Below are 18,888 nucleotides of genomic sequence, written 5' to 3' on the forward strand. Positions count from 1 at the left end.
TTTGTGTTGTAATGCAGCATGGACACAGGGTTTAAGGATCAGTCAAACAAGACTCGAGGTCTTTTCAATCGAAGAAAGGCTGAATTAAATGATTCAGGTTGAACCGACACAATCATCAGGCGACCGCTGCGCCACAGCAGTTGCCGTAGTTACACAGGGAACAGCCTGAGAACATCGCTGTCCTCCTAAATGATATTGCCTCAAGATGCCGTGTTTTTTACTTTCTAGAGCCTCATTCGGACCGGATTAAAAACTAGAGGGGAGGTGGTGGTTTCATCCAGTATGGTTTTGTGATGGACATGGACATTCAGCGGGACCAGAAGCACATTTGTTCTCAGAGTCACAACAACACAGTCAATCTAGTTATGAAACACTCGGTGAGACTCTCGCGTCCCGACAATATGTCCATCACAAACAAAAGTCCATACATCTGCCTAGAAATTATACAAAACAACTTTGCCGGAGACTCATCAGCACAGCAGTCATTGTGTAACCCAGTGACAATTGTGTGTACAGCCAATGAGTATCCTGCAAACAGCTGGTAGATAATTCGTCGTACTTTTGGTGCCAAAGCTAAAAATCACATAGAGTGCCGAAGCGGAAGCAGGAAGTAACGGCGCCATGGGTCCTTAATTCGGAAAAAGTCTCCATACAAGTGAACGGGAGTGAAAGTTTTATTTCGTGATCCGTTTGAATTGCCGTTTTACGATAAACTGCTGTTTTCTCGGCATGAAATGTGATGTTTTAAACAGGTAGAGGATATATTTTCTTCTCATAGCACAATTCGATCGGATCACAAAATAAAACTTTGAGTCCCGTTCACTTGCATGGAGAGTTTTTCCGAATTAAGGACCCATGGCGCCGTTACTTCCTGCTTCCGCTTCGGCACTCTATTGGTTGGCCTATAAACTGATGTCCTAATGTTTCCATCTATATGATTAGAAGACACTTTACACCAAAGATGTCCAATTTCACATTTGTATGATACAATAAATGATTGTGTAAAGTTAAAACACAAGCAAGCTCTTTGTTCCTGATGGGCTTTAAATCACAGGACGACCAGGCAGCTCCTAAGTAAACCCCGGGTCATTGTGGCTATAATTATTACTGCGGTGGGAGTGATTTATTACCCACGTAGATGCTCCAGATGGAATTCAAATCACTGACAGAGCAGGTATGTTGAAATCACCCCTCCCCTCCCCTACAGGCATAAATCCAGTCTGAATGAGACGTCGTTTGAACATTCCCACGATGAAGAGTTCTGGTTCGATCAATCATCCGCCAGTACAATCTGATAACGCTCATCATTGCCCTAGCTGTTGGTTTTTCTCTGGTGTCCCTTTCCAACACACTTGTTTTCAACATCTGGTTTGGATCAACACACATTTGCGAAACTTATTAACACAGCTGTCACAACAAGCTGCAAAAACAAGTGCACTTTGTGGAAGCAGGTGTAAGAAAAAAGTTAAGACACGTCGTCCACCTCTGACCAACTTCTAGGTTCAACCTCTAGTCCTGGTGTGAGTGGAGAGCATCTGGCTTAAAGGAAAAATATCTGTCAGCGTGTTGTTGATCAGGTTATTATCACAATGTGGAAAAAGATAGCGTTTAGCACAATTAAAAAGTCTTACAAATGTGTGATGTCATACCTTCGTCAAGCAGGTTGGAAATGACGCTTCTCTTTTCAAAAAACTGTCCTTACAATCATCGTACTGCTGTTGTTGGGTGAAAACTTCACATCTGCAATGTGTCGACTGTTTTCCTCTTGACCCTGATGCAATTGTATTAGCGTTTTCGGAGATGTTTTTATTGGGTTAATTAGCGTAACGATTGCCCAAACCAAACCACGGGGGGGCCAATCATGTAAACTGGGGTAACAGCGTTTTCACCCAACAATGACAATGTGTTTCCTTTCTTCCAACCCTTCCTGAAGCAGCTGTGTTTCTGGAGGGAGTTATTTACACACTACAGACTCTTGCTGATGAAAAATATTGCTCTTCACTAATTTCAGATGGTGGTTATAAATACACCAGCATGTACAATACAAATGTTACTAACACTCTGTCATTGACAAAATATACTCTACCTTTAAGTCTTTCTGTCACAAAATATCAATATTGACACGCCTATCAATCTGACAGTGTACAAATACATTAATATGTAATATACAACAATGGCCTAAAAATAAATTCTAATGACTCAGCTTCCGCGTCTTTTTACCGATTTACTGATTGAGGTTACTGTCATTTTTAAAGGCCCTGAAAAAGCTCGTCTCGTTTGGTGATTTTTGTGGGATGAAGTAAATTCATAAAGGACTCTGAATGGCATAAAGGAGAGGTGTCTATGAATTGAGAGATGCACAAAGTGAACGGTAATTTCAGCATTTGGACGGGGGACTGAAAGTAGCTTCTGTTGCAGCCGTGTTTTTGCCTCTGACCTCAAATTCAGAGAAAGAGACAAAGACTGGAACGATGACGTGCTCCCATCCCCGTTCTGTTTGGTGCTTTGTTTCTGTCTAACAGCACCCATTGTTTATTCCTATTTATGCAAAAGCTTTTCTCTGCTGAAAGGCCGACGCACAGGAAGCCGACCGATATCTCCGCCCTGAAACCTTCAATATAGGATCAAGTTGCTATGGACGCATCAAATCTGAGGAGCTGTCTCTCTTGTTTCATAAACTACCCACCTAATTCCGCTTTCCTGACAGACTTCTTCATCAAATCATTCCCTCTAATGAATGAATCAGTCTTCCCTCTGTCAGTCGGAGTGAATCATCCTCCTACATCGGTCTCTTCATTTCCAAAACAGCCAATTTGTCCCCGGCACGTTTCCAAACCCCTGTCACTGCCCAAGACAAGTGAGGTGTCTTCTGCTAAATCTTCAACTATTTAAAGTTGTTCTTTTCTTGTTGGTGACAGATGGACGTAAGAAACGCCTATATACTTTCTGTCAGAGGCATAAAGCACCCAAAGGCGATCGACCATGTTCACAGCCTTTATGTGGGACGGGGAGGCGGAGATGGGAGCGATTCTGACGTTTACGACTTGTAAGCATGTACGTCAGTGGACCACTCAACAAAGAACTGGTCGTGTGAGGGTTAAAAATCCTGTGCACGGTCCATAGGGCGCTACATCCATTTAACTACATGAATAACAGATTCTGGATGCTGCATTATTCATTGCAAAGTCAGATCAATCAATCAGAGTTTTCATTAAGAACTGGATGCTGATGTGAACACTATTTACAAGTTGGTAAGTTGCGGACACAAGGTTAGCTTTGTGATTGACAACCTGTGTTCAGATCTGTCACCAGATATGAAAAGTCAATGTTTGATGACCAATTTTCATCTTGTGGTCCTTCAGCTCACCATAGCATCCCTTTTAATCTGCTGCTGACTAGTTGACAAGCTTTCAGTGACTAGTACTTCAGTTTGAAGGTACCCTGTGGATTTGTGGCATCTACAATGTCCATAGACATGATTGTGCACCCAGTAAATATTGTTTACACAAACTCCACTGATCAACTGTTGGAAATTTCGAGTGAATTGTTGGGATATCAAACCCATAATGCAACTTCTTTGGCATTTTCAGTAGACGTTTCCTACCTGGTAAACCCCTACTATGGTTTGTTTTGAAAATTTGAAGCCTACCTGTGTTAAATTTACGGAACGTGCCTTAATAAATAACACCGTGATCATTTTATGTGGAAGGGAATTGACTCAACGTATTGTTTAAGCTTCAAGGACACACACAATGTGCTTTAGAGACAGAGTGAATGTTACTCCACACAGGGTACCTCTCACCGACTCTTCTGAGGTGCAAACTAAACTAAAGATGAGACAGTTAACGATGTCACCTCAACCTTCAAACAAAAACAAATCTACGTTATTAGGCTGTTCACTCCGACTGACAGTATTCATGATATGATCTAGGGACACAGGTAGCTCTCTGTGGTAGAGATTTAGACATTCCTCATTAATAGACAACTCTCCGGTGTTACTTTGTTGGGATCAAAGTAGAAAGCAGGGGTCGTAACCTTTCTTGATATTTCACAAATATAGCTGACAACGGTTCTACAGTGGTTCTATAGAGGTTGTAAACGTTATCCACCTTGGATGCAATCTGAGTAAACGCCTCTCCTCCGATTTTAATAACCCCGGTACTCGCCACGCAGAAACCTGGAACCATGGTTAATTAAAATTCCAACTCACAGTTGGACTTGAGCAAATGCTTCCTGTTGAATCTCCTCCTGCGACACATCTGGTACCTGTGCTGGTCTAACTAACAGCTGCTGAACAAGCAACATGTTGTATGTAATGTGATGTGACTTATCCACATCTGTGTTGAAATTCCCAGTAACAGAAAGATCTCCTAAAACAGTTTTATGGGTGGACGCCATAGTTTTGTTTTCTCTTCATCCCTTCTTTAGATGATGAATGAGTTAGATCTGCCCGTTTCTGTCGATCACACGGTCTCCATGACGATGACGACTTCACCGTTGTCCTCTGACGTCGGCGTGGTGGTGGAGGTGGGGTTACACAGTGTGAGTCCTTCCCCTGTGGTTATCTGACCTCTGGCGGGGCAGTCCACGCTATCATGGAGATCAGTGTTTCCACCTCCCTTCTTTTCTCCTCCTTCTCTTCTGCCATCGTCCTTCCTTTCCCCTGCTTCCTCTTCTTCCTCCTCCTCCTCCTCCTCCTCTTCCTCCTCCTCGTCCTCGTCCTCATCATCTTCATCCTCTACCCGACACCTGCACACCTCGATGCCAGAGTCACCGGTCAGCCGTCGATGCCGATACTGGCTCTCGTCGGCGCCCATGTCGTCATCCTCATCGTCATCATTATTGTCCTCGTCTTGCTCCTCGTCTCCGTCCTCCCAACTGGGAGGTCCTGGTTCAAAGATGTCCACGCAGGGGGAGAAGAGAGTCTGTTTCGGAGGGGACTGAGTGGCACGAGGTGAGGGGGAAAGCGAGGAGGCGTGGCCAGACGACGATCCGCCTTTGTCGGACTGGTGCAGGGCTGTGAGTGGGTCCAGTAGTAAAGCCGGGGCAGGAAGGGAAGTGGAGGCCAAGGCCGGAGGGGAGGGGAGGAAAGGCGAACAGGGGAGGGATGAGGGTGAGGATGGGGAAAGGATTGAACAGGGCGACCGAATAGGAGCGAAATTTGACACTGACTCTATGGTTATGGCTGGCGTTGGGAAGGTAAGCACTGGGCCCGGAGAGGACAGTGTACCTGATCTGGAACCAACAACAGAACCAGAACCAGATCCAGAGCTAAAACCATCTGGATCTAGACAAGATTCAAGAACAGCTAGAGCTCCTGGCTGTTGGGGTGAATCTGTCACAGGGCTGGGAGGAACCAGGGTAAAACCCACCCCAAGTGACCATTCTGGGTTCTGGCAATGGGCGAAAGTGGGCGATGTGGGTGCTACATCTGTAGCTAGGGAAAGATTTGAATGTGTAGGAGTTAGAACTTGTCTAAGTGAGGAATCGGGAGGTATGGTTTTAGTTTGTGGGTCTTGTGTTGGGGTAAGGGTCGAAGGTACTGGCCCTGGAGCTTGGGTAAGATTTGGCAAGACTTGTTCTGGAGAGGGGGTCAATGACTGTGGAGCTTGGGTCGGGTTTGGTATTTGGTCTGGAGAAGTGTTATGGGTTGTGGTGGTGGGCACTGCTTCTAAAGATAGGGTAATGTCTGCAGTTAATGTGTCTGCGGCTTTGTTAAGATTTGTAGGCACTGGGTCTGGAGCTTGGGTAAGCTTTGAAGGTACTGCTATTGACACTAGGGTAAGGTTTGAAGGAACTGGGTCTGGAGCTTGGGTGAGCTTTGAAGGTACTGCTATTGACGCTAGGGTAAGGTTTGAAGGAACTGGGTCTGGATCTTGGGTAAGCTTTGAAGGTACTGCTATTGACACTAGGGGAAGGTTTGAAGGAACTGGGTCTTGGGTAGGGTTTGAAGGTGCCAAGATTGGCACAAGGCTAAGACTAGGGTCTGAGGTTGGGAGGCCGGCAGATCCTGTTATCAGGGCCAAAGTTCTTCCAACATCTGGGGACAGTACGGAGGTTGTTGGGCTACCAAGAACATTGGCTGTATCAAAAGTTCTTGTGAGATTGAGGGTTTCTAGGGTCATGTTGGCCGTGGGTCTGTCAGAAGTGCTGTTATCTGTTGGGGTAGAAGTGCCTGAAGTGACTTTCAGGGCAGTTTCGGGGTCATCAATACTGATTATTTGAAAAGAGGGGAGTGCTGTGTCAACAACACCGGGACTAGGGAGCGTACTTGAGCTACAGGTGCTAACTATTGGGGTACATGGTGTTAGATCAAGCTGTTGGCTTATGGGGGATGTAGATCCAACAGGAAGATCCAACTCAGAACCGGGGGAGGGCAGAGGCTGAGGGGAGGCCGCCCTGGTGACGACGGCCACAGTAACAGTCTGGTTGGGAACCGGTGAGTCCGTGGCAACAGGTTCCTGAGCCCTGGCAGCATCTGCTTCGCTGATGTCAATGGCCACTGCGTCGGTGGCGGCGGCAACCATCCTCTCATTCACCTCTAAGCAGTTAGCCGCGTTGGTGATGGTTTCCAGGGTGACATCAAGAGTGAGGGGCGCGGCCTCGCTGGGCGTGGAGGCGTGGCTTGTGTCGGTCTCGTACGTGACGGGCGCAGAGAGGGAGGAGCTACACGGAGAGGAGGGGCAGCAGGAGTCACAGGAACAGCTGGAGCTACGGGAAAGATCGTAGTGTTACAGTTCAGCTTCAATAAACAGTTCAATGCATGTAGTGGTAGTAATGGAAAGGTAACAGAGTAGGGTCAGATACAACAGTAGTAGTATAAGTATTAATCATAGCAAAACTAGGAGTTTTTTCACTGGTATTCACAGAAGTAGAAGCAGCAAACCTCAGTGCTCCCAGTAGCCTTAGCGGCATCGTTACCTGTTATCAGAGCTGAGTGAGGAGGGACCGTCGCTGAGCGGCCGGTGGTGCAGCAGTGGACCGTGCTGTGTGAGCAGGTGGGGGTCGACGGTGCGGGGGGGCTGGGGGTAGCGGGGGGTGGTAAACACTGAGCTGTAAGGTGGAGGGGGGGTCGACGGCTGAGCAGCCACCTCCTCATAGGAAGGCAACTTCAGAGACGCCAGGAAACCTGAAAACAGAGAGGCAGTGAGGTCAGAGGAAAGTCGCGGATGCTCGTTTGGAATTTCCTGTTACTGGATGTTTTTATTTTTGAGTGTTTCTGGAGCATTTTATTGCCCTCATCTGATAGTAGTCAGGAGAGAGGTGACAGGAAAGTAGGGTATCCACCACTTTATTTTCCCATGATCCATTGCGTCACACCACAACGGAAGTTGGTTTTAGGGGAGCGTGCCTATGTTCCCACTGGACTCTCTCTACCTATCTGGACTCTATCTATCTGGCCTGTCTAGCCTCTACCGGGTCTTTTTACTAAACTTAACCAACTCTTTTCTTCATTGCCTAAACCCAACCAATGGTGGGACCAAAGGGCTGTGGGAACATAGGGCCTAATTTTCAGTGACAACAAAAGTTAGAAATGTGGGAACATAAGGCTGTGGGAACATAGGAATGACCCCGGTTTGGGTAGTGTTCTAGTGAGCAGCTAACTGGTAGCGTTAGCCACCGGTGTAGGTACCAAATGTGGGGGCTCCGGGCTGCCAAAACCGGTTTGACTAAGTCTAATGTTTGTTAAGTCTATAGAACGAATTATTGAACAAACATTACTATTTCTGTGTGCACGTTTTTGTAATTAGTCATGGTTGTCGTAGTTGTTAGCTTTGCTGCTGCTGACAGCTAAGCTAACAGCAGCAGCTAAGCTAACATCAGGACGTCAGCTGTTAAAACCCTCCCGTTGTTGGACACGACATGAAACTACTCCAGTTAGCTCAGTCATGGTGTAACTAGGATATCCGCTGGAAAAAATATTTTTTTCATGGGCCGTTTATTGAGTTATTGTTTATTGACACTGCTAACGGCTAACAGCTAACGGTTAGCCCAGCTAATCTAAAATGTTTGTTCAACAACTCGTTTTATAGACTTCATAAACATCAGAGTAGTCACAATGGTGATATAGTGACGTGAAAATGTGACATAAAGCTAAAACCTCGTCCGTATTGTTCTCATTAAAATGAGGTGATGATTATAAATAAAGTCATCACGGCCAATGTCTATCAACCAGTCTATGCTAGTATCAACAATACAGTAACGGTGGAATGGAGCGTCATGGCAACACCCGTCATTCTCCAGAAAGTGGTGGATAGAGGCAGAGCGTGGCATGTAAGAAAGGTCCCAGGCCAGATTTAGGTTTGGTCACATTACACTTCAGGTCAAAAAAACTGCCCCAAAACAACCTCCTGTTGCATGTAACAAATATTTTTAACAGTGATCTATGAGCAAACTATGAGCAGCATTCAAGAGCGACACCACAGTTTGTCGTTTGGTTTTATAATAATATACAAGACACGCTGGACCTTTAACATTTACATCTCCATGCATCCACTCAGACAAAGCTGGTTGGTTGGTTGGTTGGTTGGTTGGTTGGTTGGACTAAAACAGGACTTGCATGCCCTCAATAGAAGTGAATGGAGAGTCAGAGCCAGCGTTTGTAGGACGGAGGTGTAATGTGACCATACCTTAACACTCGGAGGCCACTGGGGCGTTCCCAGTTTGGGATGATTTTGACAGCTGCAATGAAGTACTTAAATAACACAGTGACATCATGTCCTCATGTTCCTCCTCACAGCCCCAGTGTAGACTGACAGCAGGGACCATCAGCTGCAACAGTTATATCATACATACATATGTCTATATTTAAGTACTACACTGTTATGTGAGTTTAAATATTTTCTTTCAATTTTCTCCAACAACATTGCAGCATCTGAAATATTCAGGGTAATTCCCCTTTGAGACTGAAGCTGTTCTGTAGATTTCCACTGGCTGTTTGAAAATTAAATTTCAGGAAATAAAAGTTTTTCTTCAGCAAAACAATCTGATCGAATCACAACACTGCAAAAACTCAAAATCTTTCCAAGAATATTTGTCTTATTTCTAAGTCAAAACAAATCTCATTATAATAAAATAAGACTCATCACATAAAAAGTCGCTTGTTTTTAGACACTTTTTACTTCTTTCAATCATATTTTCACTTGAAATAAGTATAATAATCTGACAGTGGAGCAAGTTTTTCTTTCTTGTTACAAGCACAAAACAACAGATTTTTCTACTTATTTCAAATGAAAATATGTTTGAAACAAGTGAAAATGATCTAAAAACAAGTACATTTTTAAGGGAAAGAGATTAGTTTTGACTAGAAATGAGACATTTTGACAAGAAATAAGACAAATATTCATGGAAAGATTTTGAGTTTTTGCAGTGAAAGAACTTCTGCAGGACATAATAATTGGAATAAACCAGTTCCAATGGAAATCTCCACCGGTCTCTCGAGTGGTAAATTTCCACCACTCGGGAGAGTCGTCACTTGACAGCTGAGCGTCAAACACAAACAGAAATAAACAACAAACAAGCGAACAAAACAAGAACTGGCTTCATTGTGTTCTGAGGCTGAGATAAGAGTGGAGTTTGTCAGCGACAGACAGACGGACGGACGGATGGTTCTTACTGAGGTCCAGCATGGAGGAGGGGTAGGAGCTGGCCCCGTGGTAGGCCAGCAGGCTGATCTCCCTCTGTCTCTGCTGCTGCTGGACCCTCAGCTTGGCGCGGCGGTGGCGGTAGGCGCAGCAGCAGCTGAACAGGATGAGGACGGTCCACAGCAGCCAGAACCCTGAGCACAGACATTTAGGGATGTTACCAAGACAGACAAACAAAACAAAACAAAACAAAACAAAAATGCTGTTGTGACTCAACTATCAGCCGTGAAATGTCTGTAGTTTCACAGCTAACTTCATTGTTAAAGGGATACGCCAACGTTTTTTTTTCCATGTCTTTACTCACTCCCGAGTCCATGACCAGCAGATAGACACCATCCTTTCGACTGTGCGTGCAGTAACCATGGAGATAGAGCCATATCGCCCGTAATTAGCTTAGCTCAAACACTGGAAGTGTATGGGTAGTGTTAGCCTGCCTCCTACCTGAAGTCGCTAATTAGCTTAGCTCAAACACTGGAAGTGTATAGGTAGTGTTAGCCTGCCTCCTACCTAAAGTCGTCAGAGAAACTCTTCAGCAACTCTAAACGGAAACCGGCGGCCGATCTTCGTCTCAGAGCTGACAAAACTCTCCGGTAAGGCATCTTGAGCGGTCAAATGCCGCTAACGGGACGAGATCGGTCAAACCGGAGGGTTCAAGCAAAGACACTTTATTTTGGTTCAAGCTAGCTACATCGAGGGTAGGTTAGCTTCCTATTTCAAAGTAAAAGCACAAATTCTATCGTCGTGGTCATCTAAAAGGCTACTTTCTCGCCTAAAAATGTTTGAAATGTCGATTAAGTGATATATTTACAGAGTTTAGAGCTAAAATGAAATCAGCTTCTGACTGCTGATTTCGGCTCGGCGAGGAGGCAGGCTAACACTACCCATACACTTCCAGTGTTTGAGCTAAGCTAATTACGGGCGATACGGCTCTATCTCCCTTGTTACTGCACGCACAGTCGAAAGGATGGTGTCTATCTGCTGGTCATGGACTCAGGAGTAAGGCAAGACAGTTGGCATATCCCTTTAAAGAGGAACTATGCAAGATTTGTCCGAGCAGATTGTCGGGAGAAATTGACTCTTAACACACCTCACACCACGGGAGCATCTCGTAGGATAATCTTAAAGGTCCAGTGTGTAAGAATTGTCCAGATTTATCGGCAAAATCTAAATATATAATAGGATATAGCCACAGTCACGAGGTACCAGTGAGGAGAAGTGACACCGTGTGGCGGTTAGCGGTACTGAAGTTAAACTCACTCGCCCGTAAAAGACGTGCTAACCAATTTGCCAAGTGGTCATTGACCGCTTGGTGAAACAGTTAGCATTGTTAGCATTGCAAGACACCACTGGTCACATTTGTAGTGTTGTAGTGTATAATCGCTAAAATAACATTTGTTTGGTTTTCGTAGCCTTGTAATTATTCTTTTATATCTACATATAACAAGGGTCTTGCTTTAGAGAGTGTCGCCATCTTGCGCCGGCATGTTTCTACGGCCTTCCTGAAGGGGAAATCCAGCCAATCAGAGAGCACGTTTCAAGAGTTTAATGTTCATAAATAAACCAACGATGAAGAAGGAGGAGGAAACAGCAGACATATGGTAAAATGGTTTAGATCTTCACCTCATCGCTCCACTCTCCTGAAATACTCCCAGTCGTCCCAGTCGGACGCCATTTTACACACTGGACCTCTAAGAGCCATCAGATAATTGGGCGTTTGTTGAAGGTGCAAAATCAGACAGATTATCTGTATCTGTTGTACAAGGCTTAAAGGGATAGTTCACTCAAAATTGAAATTTCACTCATTATCTACTCCCCCTCATGTGGACTAAGGGCTGGGAGAAGTTTCAGAGTCCTCCGTGGCTTCTCTGAGTTACAGGGGGTCTCGGCGTAGCAGTGCATGTCCATATAACGGTTGCAAATGGATACCAACTGTCTTCGTAACAAAAAGACACACCAAAAAACATCCAAATGCCTCCATGCTGCTCGTATGTAATGTCCGTCTTGTATTGAAGCCCCGAAATGCGAAATTGTTCCGAAAAAAATTAAATAAGTCTAAATTTCAAGCTTGTTTTGTAGCGGAAGCTTCTCGAAGCTCCTCTTCCTGGTCCGTCCAAATCTCGCACTATTTGCGCCGGCGTCAATCTCGCGAGATTTGGACACTATGGAGCAGCATGGAGGTATTTGGATGTTTTTTGGTGTGTCTTTTTGTTACGAAGACAGTTGGTATCCATTTGCAACCGTTATATGGACAGACCCCCTGTAACTCAGACCCAGCCCTTAGTCGACATGAGGGTGAGTACATAATGAGTGAAATTTCAACTTTGGGTGAACTATCCCTTTAACGTGGAAATCGAGTACAAACCAACTTACACCAGAGTTCGTAGTAGTAGGTGCAGCAGCCGGTCTCTCCGCAGCAGTGTCCCGTCTCACACAGGTATCCTCCGTTGGCGTTGGCGCCGGGGCAGTACCGCGGTCTCCCCAGCAGGGGCAGGCTGCCACCGGAGTGGTACTCCATCGCACCCCCGCTATGCCCGGCCTCAGCCCCACGCCACCGCGGCCTGCTAGCGCAACGAGCCGCTAACCAGCCGTTAGCAACTTAAAAAAAGACGTGATCCTGGTTGTGGATCCAACTACATCTTTATCCGCTAAAATATGTTTTTCTGACTAAACTTAGACTTCTGGAGGAGGACGGGCGTTCGCCGCTAACCACAAGTAGCCTCAGAGCTAAACTAATCTACATTTTCAGAGCAGGAAACGCTTGTTTTGTTGTTTTTTTCTTGTTTTTCCGACTCTTAAGCGCATCACCAGAAAGAGGAAGCAACAATTCGTCCTTTCCAGAAGCGTTCGTAATTTATAAATTTTAGATATTAGCGCTGGTTTCGGTGAACGCAGGTGCTGACGACCGACTCCAAACACCACGAGTGAAGCTGCAGCAGCTGTGACAGAGGACGGAGACAGGATGACGGCCGATAGGAAGGTCTGAGCTGGAGAGAGAGAGAGAGAGAGAGAAAGAGAGAGAAAATACAATAGTTTATTGACGAACAGCAACGACAGTACGTCACACACACACTCACACACACAGCTGAAATGTCCAACTACTACTACAGGCCTATTTGATATTCATCACTGCACCAGCTCAAACCACAGGCCGACACAATGCTCTCTCTCTCTGTCCATGTCACACACACACACACACACGTTTGTACTCATCACTGATTTAACGCATTCTTCTCCGGCCTCTGACCTTTAAGGATAAGTTCACGTTTTGTTCTGATACTCACAAACCAACCACTCGCAGTAACTTTATATATTTATATCAATACGATCATTTTCTACTTCTGAAACTTTGACCGATATTTAACGTCCAAAAAAAGTTTCAGTTTTACATCTGTAAAAAAAAACATGATCGATACTCAAATTTTTTTTTGTCGTACATTTCTACAAAAAGTCAAGTTTGAACAATGGACGGTATAACTTTATATACGTGGTAGTTTAGTTAGCTATTTTGCAACTTATACAACATTAATATTATGTTATAGGTGTTTCCAACTATGACAGATATTCACATTTTACGTTAATCGCCAGATATTTTTTAGTATCAATATGAAATGTTACTAAATACTTTGATAAATCTGACGATTTTGGTTCTTTTTTATGGTATAAATGTATTCACCATCATTTAAATTACACAAACTTAAAGAGACAACGAGGAGTTTGTATTTGGTTCTAAAAGTCTCATAATGTGGATGAATCTACGTTACCACTTGTTAATGGGAAATGTAGTGTGAAAACACTCCACATTCCGAAACTCCTTGTTGTCCCTTTAATATTATGTTATCGGTGTTTTACCTATGGCAGATATTTACGTTAACATTTTACGTTAATCGCCAAATATTTAGTTTAGTTTATTTAGGTTGTTTAGGTTATTTTTAAAGGTATAATACGTAGGAATTCCCCCCATCTAGCGGTGCGGTTGCATATCTGAACGTATTCTTGATGTTGCATTCACGTGAAATCGGGCAGACGTCAGACAGACAACAGACGCTGCATGTAACAGGATAAACAAGCGTCTATACAGGCGTGACAATATGTTGTCATGGTGATGTGGTATTGTTTTACCGTCTTTCTCTGGTGGAGTAAAATGACATCCGGTTGGTTTGCCGACGGCCGTCTGCCTGACTGCACCTGAATGCAACACCAGTGCCTCCGTCCTTCCTCACACTACACAGTGGTGACAGTTTTAACAGGCCGTTTCCGTGGTTACCTACGGTCACGATGCAACATGGCCGCCTCGGTTCGGTGCGTCGCCCACTTATGTATTTGTAACGACTTGTAACAACTCATTCTAAGGTACCAGAAAGCTTTCATTGGTATGCAGCTGTGATTCACCTTCAGTGAAATACGTATTTATGAAAGACAGATTTGATTTTTGATAATAAAAAGCCAAATAAGTTACATACTGGGGCTTTAATTAAACCAACAAAAACTTATTTTTATGGTATAAACGTATTCATCATTTACATTATACAAACTTAATATTTAGAGGTTAGGTCCTATTTCATATTATAAAATATTATCAATTAACGTGTATTCTGATCAATAATCGATCACCCACTGAAACCTGGTGATAAATCTTAAGAACCAAAGTCCTGACCCTAAAAAATACAGATGTTTGTTCAGCCCAGAGCGAGGACCTGCCAAAACCTCCTACACACACACACACACACACACACACACACACACACACACACACACACACACACACACACACACACACACACCGTAGTCCGCACAATGACAGACAGATGAGTACAAACACACACACACACTGACACACAGACACACAGACACACACACACACACACACACACTGCTGCAGAGTCAAAACAGTTGTGTTAGAGAGACTCACAGGAAACGCTGGTGGTCTGTAAAGAGTTTCTTACAAGGCCAAGTTCTGCCTGCATGCTGCAGTGCTGCACACACACGCGCACACACACACACACACACACACACACACACACACACACACACACACACACACACACACACACACACACACTATGAAATTACTGCCTTTGCAGCGTGGTGGTAAACATGATGGCTTATGGTCAGTGAACGCAACACACACACACACACAAATATATAAATACACAACATTGCATAGAGGCCATAGTGAACATACTGTACATGTGTGTGTGTAGCCTATATATATATATACTCACAATTTACACACATACACACACATTTGTATAGGCTATTATAGGAGGACACACATTATGATTATGGTATGAATGCAGTGTGTGTGTGTGTGTGTGTGTGTATTGTGTATAATGTGTATTGAGTGTGTGTGTGTATCCTCAGCCTGCAGACGATCCCTCCAGCTGCTGTTGTTGCTGTTGTTTGTTCGCGGTGTGATAGATAATAAACAGAAAGAGCCGTACCACTCCTCCGTCTCAGTCCGCCGCTGTTGTCCGGGTGATCGCTGCTGCTGGTCGGTCGCTGTGTTGTCGGTGCTGCTCGGTTCCTCCGCGGCCTCCTGCTGCTCCTCCTCCTCCTCCTCCTCTTCCTCCTCCTGCTGCTGCTGCTGCTGCTCCTCTCCCTCCTCCTCTCTCTGGTCGCTCCGGTTCCCCGCCTCCTCTCTCTCCCTCCTCGGTGTGACCCTCCGCCAGCTCCGCCGCCATCAGCGCCAAGCGGCTCGTCAACAAGTCCCCGCGGCGCAGCCAGCACTCACTTCCGCCCTGTCGCTGCTGTGGCTTTCAAAATAAAAAGCCCTAGCTCTCATTTAAAAGGTATTTATGTAGGAATTCCCCTCATCTAGCGGTGCGGTTGCATATCGGAACGTATTCTTGATGCTGCATTCACGTGAATTTGGGCAGACGTCAGACGGACGACAGCTCTGCATGTAACGGCATAAACAAGCCTCTATGTAAACAAGTGGTCAGTCAGCATGAGGCAAAACAACACACGTGACAATATGTTGTCATGGCGAACGGTGGAGCAGAGCCGTGAGCTGCTCAGAGCTACGCTACGGAGGCTCATTATGGGATTTCTTGGTTTCCCTCATCAAACTCATCAAATACACAATCCAATAACTCCACAACGCTCTGGTGGACAAGTTGTGAGCTGCACATTCACCACGCTATGAGATAATAACACAACGTTACCAGACAGAGTTGTTTTAGAGGTAAATGCAGAGACTGTTGATGAAAAACTGTCCCTGAAGGCAACGCGCATCAGTGGTTTTGCATGAATTTCCCTCTAAAACAACTCTGTCTGGTAACGTTGTGTTATTATCTCATAGCGTGGTGAATGTGCAGGTCACAACTTGTCCACCAGAGCGTTTTTGGAGTTGTTGGATTGTGTATTTGATGAGTTTGTGTTCACTGAGCAGCTGGCGTTTCTCAAAACAACATGCACTGATAATTTAAAGGCAATGAACCTACCGCTATGACTATAGGGATTATGGTGATAGGAGGATCTGACTAAAAAATCTTGCATAGTTCCTCCTTAAAATAGCTGAAATTAGGAAATTACATTATTTTCCAATGAAAACATCAAAGAAAAGAAAGATACTATATCAAAAAATGCTTATTGTCACATAAAAAAAAAGAAAAATGTTGAGCTTTTATTTTGTAAAGAAGAATCGACTCTTCCTGAAACCGGAAGTTCATCGCCTCTATATTTGCTCCAGCTTGACCAACCCGCCATTACAGCCGCCAGAACCAGCACCGAGTCCTGCAGAGGAGACGAACCGAGCCCGAACAACAGGAGGAAACAACAGAAACTGCTTCATGTTTCACACCGATGATGATGATTTAAAATATAAAAATATATTATTTATCTAACATTTGTGTTTCTGTGGCGGAGGAAACAGACGGACAGGACGGAAACAGCAACACGTTCATATTAACGTGGTGTCGATAATAAATCGTAGTAGTGATGAAGAAAAAAAACACACAGGGATGATGGATTCTCATGGCGGACGCACTGGCGTGTGATTGGCCCGAGGTGACAGGCTGCGGGCCAATCAGAGCGCACGCTGGGAGAAGCTGCCGCTCGTAGCAACAAGAGGCAACTTCTTCTTTTTTTTTTCTTCTTTTTTTTTTAAATCACAGCTGCAGGAAAGAAAAAAAGGAAAAAGAAAAGTTAGAAAACTGAACTCAGAGTTTCTGTTGAGCAACATGTAACTTTTTTTCCCCCAACTCAGACAGATGTAGAAAAAAAATACAAGTCCTTCATTTTAAATGGGTAAATATGAGATTATCACAATATAATTAATCACAAATTTACTGTTAATTGATGTTTACGGAAGATATTCATGATTATCAACAATTATTATCGTTGGGATCTTTTGGATTTCTTTGGATGGCACCTCCTTCTGTGATGTAATTTAATTAATTAATTCATGGTGACAATGTGTACATTATGTAATTTTGTGCAACCTTGTGAAGAATGTATACCATGAATGGAATAAACCGAAATTAAATGAAATATTTATAAACCTATTGTTGATATAATTAAAATTTAGGTCACAGTACTCAAGCCTAATTACCTAAAATACAGATTTATTCCAAACATGTGACAATAAAAAGAAATCATCCTAATCACACTTTATAAATCTCTAAATTTGAATTAAAAAACTGTAATTTACTGATATTTACATTAATGATGTAATGTTGTGATGCGACGAAGTTATAAAAACTATAAAAGCTCAGATTTACCGTTGATTTCCTGATGCGATAAGATGGTATATAACTTTATTTGATGCCGCACAAGGGAAGTTCACTCATCACTGCAGCACTGAGAAGAAGAAGAATTAGAAGAAACTGTATAAAGTGGAAAAAATATATCATTCACAATTACCGTATCATATAAATAAACTGATTAATTCCACTTTTGTACAATATTACAAGGGCATTGCTGGTTTAGTGTGTAAAGATCTTCCATAGATAACATGTTTAATGTGAATATATTATAGTCTGACTGAATAATGAAGATATTTTATGACATTTTGTGCAGTTTCCAATAAAGTTTCACAACCTCCCAGAACTTTTAAGACCTGGAGGATAAAACACATCATGAATCTGGACCAGAACAAACCGGTCTATGTCGCTCTGCTGCTCCCTGGTGGCGACAGCATGGAAGAGTCACACAAGTTACAAGTTACAAGTAAATAAAACCAACTCTACACAACATAATGTGTTGGTGTTGAGAGCAGCCATTTTATCTAACAGAGACTTTAAAAGGGATAGTTCAACATTTATGCCCAATTCCAATTCTAATTTTCATCCCTAGCCCCAGCTCTAGCCCTTAAAGGGATAGTTCACCCAAAATTCAAATTTCACTCATTATCTCCTCCCCCTCATGTGGACTAAGGGCTGGGAGAAGTTTCAGAGTCCTCCGTGGCTTCTCTGAGTTACAGGGGGTCTCGGCGTAGCAGTGCATGTCCATATAACGGTTGCAAATGGATACCAACTGTCTTCGTAACAAAAAGACACACCAAAAAACATCCAAATACCTCCATGCTGCTCGTATGTAATGTCCGTCTTGTATTGAAGCCCCAAAATGCGAAATTGTCCCGAAAGAAATTAAATAAGTCTATTTTTCAAGCTTGTTTTGTAGCGGAAGCTTCTCAAAGCTCCTCTTCCTGGTTCGTCAAATTTGGACGAACTGGGAAGAGGACACACCCTGGTTCATCCAAATTTGACGAACCGGCAATTTTGGGTGAACTATCCTTTTAACCCTTGCCCCTTGAAACGGAGCTACAAGGGGTAGAAGTTGAAAGTCAACCCCTAAGACTTGGGACACCACTTCAACAATCACATACCTCATCAGTCGTCTCTGCTGGCTTTCACATAAGCAGATGTAACGAGCTTTTGCCACAAATCCTGTTTTCAAAACCATGTTAACTTAATGTAAATGTGGTGATTTCTGTACGTAGGCTACAGAGCCCCGAGGCAGCTGCTCCTCTGTCCAATACAAACATGAAGCTTCACTTTCACTTCAAACAAACTAATGCGACTGCCACAATTGTTACATTTCATCAATGAGACCAGCATTTATCTCCTAAAAAGAATGTAACTACCCGGTGGTAAACCTTTAAAAACTTGCGGGTAAGTTCATTAGCGGTCGTCTTTTCTCCGGGGATGACGACGGAGGTTGGCCGGCTGACGAGCTCTCCGGACAAGTGGTGTCTCTGTGATGAGCCGTTGATCTGCTTTTATTTAAGTGTTTAATTTAATAA

At 43.8% G+C, this 18,888-nt stretch overlaps 1 protein-coding gene across 1 annotated transcript; it reads right to left on the reverse strand.

Annotated features, from left to right (window-relative positions):
* Window positions 1-903: 903 nt before the first annotated feature.
* Window positions 904-15,317, reverse strand: LOC311001567 (uncharacterized protein). Its single transcript, XM_083992651.1, has 5 exons — window positions 15,086-15,317; window positions 12,015-12,628; window positions 9,617-9,778; window positions 6,922-7,129; window positions 904-6,711 (listed from the first exon to the last, which is right to left on the reverse strand). The coding sequence occupies exons 2-5, from the start codon at window positions 12,157-12,159 to the stop codon at window positions 4,464-4,466; spliced, it is 2,763 nt and encodes a 920-aa protein (XP_083848777.1). The 5' UTR covers window positions 12,160-12,628; window positions 15,086-15,317; the 3' UTR covers window positions 904-4,463.
* Window positions 15,318-18,888: the final 3,571 nt, after the last annotated feature.

This window comes from Trachurus trachurus (assembly GCF_905171665.1).
Source record: "Trachurus trachurus genome assembly, chromosome: 18".
Classification (NCBI taxonomy): domain Eukaryota; kingdom Metazoa; phylum Chordata; class Actinopteri; order Carangiformes; family Carangidae; genus Trachurus; species Trachurus trachurus.